Source organism: Ooceraea biroi, chromosome 8 (genome assembly GCF_003672135.1).
Source record: "Ooceraea biroi isolate clonal line C1 chromosome 8, Obir_v5.4, whole genome shotgun sequence".
NCBI lineage: Eukaryota > Metazoa > Arthropoda > Insecta > Hymenoptera > Formicidae > Ooceraea > Ooceraea biroi.
Window position 1 is genome coordinate 1,220,043 of NC_039513.1, and position 6,766 is coordinate 1,226,808.

The 6,766-nt window shown below is 52.1% G+C and overlaps 1 protein-coding gene across 1 annotated transcript; it reads left to right on the forward strand.

Annotated features, from left to right (window-relative positions):
• Window positions 1-2,799: 2,799 nt before the first annotated feature.
• LOC113562426 lies at window positions 2,800-5,329 on the forward strand. The gene is made up of 5 exons (XM_026971859.1): window positions 2,800-2,965; window positions 3,300-3,479; window positions 3,563-4,130; window positions 4,320-4,958; window positions 5,035-5,329. Exons 1-5 carry the CDS (start codon window positions 2,800-2,802, stop codon window positions 5,327-5,329), a joined length of 1,848 nt encoding a protein of 615 aa, XP_026827660.1.
• Window positions 5,330-6,766: the final 1,437 nt, after the last annotated feature.

Here is a 6,766-nt window from a genome sequence, read left to right on the forward strand (position 1 = left end):
TCAGAGCACGATATTGCCTTAACTGGCTGGATCAGAGCACGATCTTGCCTTAACTGACTAGATCAGAGCACGATATTGCCTTAACTGGCTGGATCAGAGCACGATCTTACCTTAACTGGCCGGATCTGTGATCGATCTTACCTTAGTTGGCTGGATGTAGAACACACGCATACGCACGCACGCACATGCTGATGGTAAACAGTAAAATACTAAAAAAAACTTCAGTGTCTGTCATAAAGCGAGTATTATCATTGGTCCGCTAAAGGTTGAACCTGAGTTTTCGGGATAAGGAGGGCGTTTTTAAAAACAATGTTTCGGACAAAAGTTACTTACTTTTCGACGAAGAATCAGAATCTGCAATAAAAAGTATGGGGTTCCGTTTAAAAACACAAAGTTGAACTTCATATGACATTGACAACGCCACCCAAGGTCAAACCAATAGTACCTTCTTATATCCCCCTCGATGTCACAAAACTCTTGTTTGAAACATTTTTCGATTTAACCCAGTATTTTTGAAATATTTTAGGGGAAACTTTAAAATGGGACACCCTGTATGTCTATGCTAGTACGTTGATCACGTGACGACATGATGTTAAGGACATCTGTCGGATTGTTGCAATATCGCAGCCAGAGATCTTAGAGCCATGACACATACTTTCCATAAGATGTAACAGTAAGGGTTTGACCAATCGCGTTGCTCGATTCGGTTACGAACGACCGAATCGAGCAACATGATTGGCCGAAACCTTACTGTTATGTCTTATGGAAAGTGCATGGGCGGAAGCACAGATTTTTGCATAACGCATTACGCATAAGGCATAATGAAATAAACCGATCAAAAACCGAAAAGAGAAGCCACTTAACTGCAGAACATTTTCAGCAACTGTTATTTTTAACATCTTTATTTTTAGCAGATTGGCATTTGTAAGTTTTTGACGTATATTTTCTTGTGAATATGTATTTATATTACAAATAAATATGATTTAAAAATAAATTACTTGTTTTCATTTTAATACTTTGAATCTTGATTTAAATAAAATAATTTCTTAACACTATACAAAAACTTTTATCTTAGAAAATTCTTTTTAATCAAAATAATATGTAGCTTATTTTTTAATTGGTAAATTTAACGATATTTGTATCGATATTAACAATATCGATACTTTTTGAAAAATATTTTTCATATATTGATATTGAACGACAAAATATATATCGATAAGCATTATCGATATTTGGGACCAATATCGCACATCATCACTTGTGGGACAGGTTACCGGAACACCTGAGACTCGATCCCGAGGTGCGACGGTACCGCAGGTGCGTCGCGCCCTACCAGCCCTGGCAGGATACGCACATAGATAGACCGGCGCCGCTGATCAGGGACTGTTCCCAATGCAGAGCGTTCGAGGAGCGAAGGTCGCGTGGAGGGGTATGTGACAAGGGCACGCAGACATATGCACGTGACCGTTGACCTCGCTGTTCCGACACGTGAAAATGGAAGAGTGGGGTTTTCACGGCCGTATGAGCCCTCTTGAAGAAGATGTCAACGTTCTCGGGGATGATACTTCGGAAGAAACAAGACCCAGGAACGTTCAACGAATCTCGGCAGTACGTTTTCTGCGCGACCACGAAGTCGGTGTCTGTCGAACCAGTGAACGTTCCTTGAGGCAGGAAGTCGTAATTCAAAAAAGGAGTGTAGAAGCCTGGCCGTATCATGTGAAAAGGGCACTGTACACACGGATGCTGAGGGAGTGTGAGGACGAGGATATCGAAGGTTACACATTTGGTGATCTGTCGCAATTTATCAATTCGAAGGATTACCGATATTACGCGGAGGACATCGCCCGTAAGGTCGAGTACAGCGACGTAGCGTGTAACGTGCTACGAGTGAGCGGACAGCTCGCGAGTTACCAGGAGTCGGTGAAACCGTGGCGACAGGGAGGTAGTGACTTGACAGACCGTTTTGAGGAAAAGAAAGCCATATATTCTGTATTCATGTGTTACAATCACGTCGGAATCTTATATCTAGTCGGTGGAGCCGCGGGGAATCGGAATACGCGGTGAAATCTTACGCCTAAGCGGTGAAGTCACGGTGAATTGGAGTGCGCGATGGAATCTTACATCTAGACGGTGGAATCGCGGTAACTAAGAATACGCGTCGGCGGCGCGGTGACTTGGATTACGTGGCGGAGTCGCGGTGATTCGGGTCGGTGCTGCTCAGTACGCAGGCTTAGGCGGAGTGCTGCTCATCTCGCAGACTTGATAGGTGGAGTTGCTGCTCATTACGCAGGCTTAGGCGGAGTGCTGCTCAATTCGCAGTCTAGGCGGAGGAGTGCTGCTCGACTCGCAGGCTTAGGCGGAGTGCTGCTCAATGCGCAGGCTTAGGCGGCGGAGTGCTGCTCGACTCGCAGACTTAGGCGGAGTGCTGCTCAATACGCAGACTGAGGAAATGCTGCTCGGCTCGCAGGCTTAGGACAGCTAGAGCGGGAGAGCTCTAGCCCGGGAATGGTATCGGTGGTCTCGTGGATTGTGCTTATATACCCCCAGACCCGTGGTCCGGGGGGCAGCGACGCTTGGTGGGGTCTCGCGTCAGAGCGGGGGAGCCATGGGCGTCGCGAGTGCTGGCTGTCGCGCAAAACAGCCGTGGCGTAGCGATAGCTGCGTCACAAGCACTGTGCATTACGATTCCTGCCGGTCTCGGGCGGTTGTGTGAACTGATAGTGATGGACGGTCTATATAAATCGTCCTATACCTACCTGATCAGCGGAAATCGACTAGTGGGATCGTGAAAAGGTGCTGATGTCAATAGAGGAAAATCAGAAGCTGTTCAGAAAACATTGGAATGAACAATCAAAGCGGGATAAGGAACTTACAAAATATCAAAATGAACTGGCACATTACGAAGGCATCCCGTTCTACCTAGAGTGGTTTAAGGCGATGAACAACGAGACTAAAGATATAGAACGTAATTGCTTGACGTGCGAACGACGGACGTGCAAGTGCTCCGAAGTATAAAAACACTCTCCGCCGCGCGAGGACGATGGACGAGCGCGGGCTCACCGAGCTCGCCGGACGCGTTGAGACGCTCGACGCGTACTTCGACTGGGAACTTAAGTGCGACGAGTACCTGCAAGGATCGCGGGAAGAGTGTCGCCGGGAAGGAAGCACGCGATCGGTAACCGGGGGGAGGTTCGCCGTGGTCGCAAAGATCGCGCGACTGGAGGGTGTAAGGAACCGTCTGAGATGATTCTCGTACGTGGGTGCGGGACTGGTCGAGCAAACCGGACTCTCCTGGACAGAGGTGGAGACGGCGTTTAAGAATCGCGTCCTCACCGGTGCGGTGATCAACGACAGCCACGTCGAGCCGCGTCGATTCCTCGAGGATGCCCGGGACATGGTGATCGAGCGCGTACGCGGTAGCCTCGCTACGTTGAACTGTGTCAAGGTGAACACCGCGTTCAACGCCGAGTTCGTAGCGGGTGAGAAGACGGCGGTAAAGACGATCGCCACGAGGAACCGCGGTCTATTACCTACGTCCGAACTTCGCGAGTGATACGACAAGCGCGTGATGGAGGCACTCTGGCGTCTCTCGACGAGTTTCAAGAACGGGACAGCGGGTGGGCGTTGTCCAAGATACTGAACCTAACGGTCAACGTGAATAAGTACAACCCCATGCGTGCGGGATGTTGCATCGACATACCGCGCGCGATACAAGTGAAACGTGCGGTAGTCAACGTGCGAGCAATGGACAATGCGTGCTTCGCGTGGGCGGTGGTCTCTGCTGTATATCCAAGCGCCACACACGCGGATAGGACGGTGCAATACCCCGATTTTACAACCGTGTTAGATGTCAATGGTATAGACTTTCCCATGACGCTCGACCAGATCGCCAAGTTCGAGCGCAAGAACGAAATATCGATAAACGTGTCCACCGATGATGAGGAGGACAAGCGTGGGGTTATTGTTCCGCTGCTGCTAACCGACCGCAAGCGAGACAAACACGTCAACCTGCTGTACGTGCCCGACAACCACGTGGGGCAACCGGGACACTTCGCGTGGATCAAGGACCTGTCGCGCCTGGTTAGCGCTCAACTCAGGGGGAAGAAGCAGAGAAAGTACATCTGCGATCGGTAGGTTTTCGTAGGAACACTTTCCTTATCTTCCTCTGTATCAATCTCCTATATCTCTCACCTGACGATGCAGAAAAAAATAATCATAACGTTACACAAGTGCCTACACTACTTTGCAACCGCAGAAAGACTGGCCGCGCAAACCGTCGACTGCCGGAATATCAATGACTGCGCGATAATTCTTCCCAGCGAGGACGATAAGCTGCTAACCTTCCGGAACTTCAAGAGGAAGGAGCGTGCACCGTTCGTCGTCTACGCCGACCTTGAGTGTACGCTGGAGAAGAATGAGGAGGAGGAGGGTACGGCGAACACTGACGCGTATCAACGGCACAGGGCGTTTAGCGGGGGATACTACGTGCGTTGCGCCTACGACGAGTCGTTCACGTACAGATCGCATCGTGGCGAGGACTGCGTGCCGTGGTTCGTCGGGGAGCTTAGCGATCTAGCGCAGTGCGTCGAGGCGATCCTCGCGTCCAACGTGCCCATGAGGGACCTCACCCCGGGGCAGTGCGAGGAACTTCGCGACGCCGCACTGTGCCACGTGTGCGGTAAGCCGTTCGCGGCGGCTGACATCCGAGTGCACGATCACTGTTACCTTACCGGCTGCTTCAGAGGCCCGGCGCACTCGACGTGCAATCTGAACTACAAGGACTCGCACGTCATCCCGGTGATATTTCACAATCTCTCAGGGTATGACGCGCACTTCATGATTGAGGACGTGGCGAACGCTTTCGAGGGTGGCGTGGAGTTACTGCCGCTGACGAAGGAGCGGTACATCGCGTTCATGAAGAACATCACGAACACCGAGGATAAGTACGAGTGCAGAACGTGCGTGAAACTGCGGTTCATAGACTCGTATAAATTTCTCAGCGCGTCTCGACACACTGGTGTCCTATCTCGACAGGAGCCACATGAGAATCCTACGGTCGGAGTTTCGGCATCTCTCCGAGGAGGATTTCCAGCTCCTAACGCGGAAAGGTGTATTTCCATACGAGTACGTTGATAGCGCCGAGAAACTGCTCGAGACTCGTTTACCGCCGCGCGAGTCGTTCCACAGTTCGTGGACCGGTGATACGGTATCCGGTGACAATTACGCGCACACGATAACCGTGTGGAATAGGTTTTCTATCGAGACTCTCGGACAGTACAGCGACTTGTACCTGAAGACGGACGTTCTCCTCCTGGCGGATGTGTTCTAAAATTTCCGCGACACGTGTATACGGAATTACGGCCCGGCGCACTACTTCACCCTACCGGGCTACACGTGGGACGCGATACTGCTGCACACGGGCATCGAGTTCGAGCTGCTGACGGACGTGGATATGGTGCTGTTCGTGGAACGAGGCGTGCGCGACGGTCTGAGTCAATGCTTGCACAGATACGCCCGAGCCAACAATAGGCACGCGCCGTCCTATGATCCGTCCGAGCCATCGACGTACCTGCTGTACTACGATGTGAACAATCTGTACGGATGGGCCATGTGTCAACCGTTGCCCAGCGCGAGGTTTCGCTGGGTCGAGGACATCGCTACGCTGGACGTGAGCGCGATCCCGCCAGACTCACCCACCGGGTACATCTTCGAGATCGACCTGGAGTATCCGTGGCATCTTCACGACGCGCACTCGGACCTGCTGTTCTGTCTGACGCGCGAAGCACCGCCCGATAAGCGGCAGGAAAAGCTCCTCGCGACTCTGTGCGATAAGGAGCGATAGGTCGTACACTATCGCACCTTGCAGCAATGCACGCGCCACGGGCTTCGCAGCAAGAGGATTCACCACGAGCTAGAGTTCGCGCAGTCCGCGTGGCTTCGGGACTACATAGAGCTGAACACTGGGTTTAGAAAGCTCGTGACAAACGACTTCGAGAAGAACCTGTACAAACTGATGAACAACGCGGTGTTCGGCAAAACGATGGAGAACGTGCGAAATCGCGTAGACGTTAAACTCGTGACGCGCTGGGAGGGGAGATACGGCGCCGAGGCTCTTATCGCGCGATCGAACTTTCACAGCAGGGCCGTTTTCGGGGAGAATCTCCTCGCCGTGGAGCTGCGCAGGCTGAAGGCGACGTTCAACCGACCGATTTACGTCGTCATGTGCATACTGGATATCTCGAAGACGCGTCTGTACGAGTTTCTCTACGAGTACATGGCACCGCTGTACGGGGACAAGTGTCGGATCATGTACACGGACACGGACAGCCTGATATACCGCATCGAGTGTGAGGACGCGTACGCGGACATGGCGCGCGACATCGCGCGCTTCGACACGAGCGACTATCCCGCGGACAACGCGTACGGTATGCCCCTGCGAAACAAGAAGGTACCCGGTCTTATGAAGGACGAGAACAACGGCGCCGTCATGACCGAATTCATCGGGTTGAGGTCGAAGATGTATGCGCTGAGGGTATGCGGAAAGAAGAACACGAAGAGGATCAAGGGCGTGTGCAGGAGCATCGTGGGCAGAACGATAACGTTCGATGACTACGCGCGCTGTTTGAGGGAATCGACGGAAATGACCTGCCGACAGTCGCGGATACAGTCGAAGCTGCATCGCGCCTACACCATATCGGAGACGAAGCTCGCCCTCAGCCCGCACGACGACAAACGTTACGTCGTACCCAGCTCCACCGGCACCCTC

What these genes read in the sequence shown, in the direction of transcription:
- LOC113562426 (XM_026971859.1), top strand. Translation starts at nt 2,800, where the DNA reads ATGTCAATAGAGGAAAATCAGAAGCTGTTCAGAAAACATTGGAATGAA. An exon ending in CAACGCCGAGTTCGTAGCGG is followed by an intron (nt 3,480 to 3,562) that starts GTGAGAAGACGG and finishes TGATACGACAAG; the next exon opens with CGCGTGATGGAGGCACTCTG. An exon ending in AGAAAGTACATCTGCGATCG is followed by an intron (nt 4,131 to 4,319) that starts GTAGGTTTTCGT and finishes AATTCTTCCCAG; the next exon opens with CGAGGACGATAAGCTGCTAA.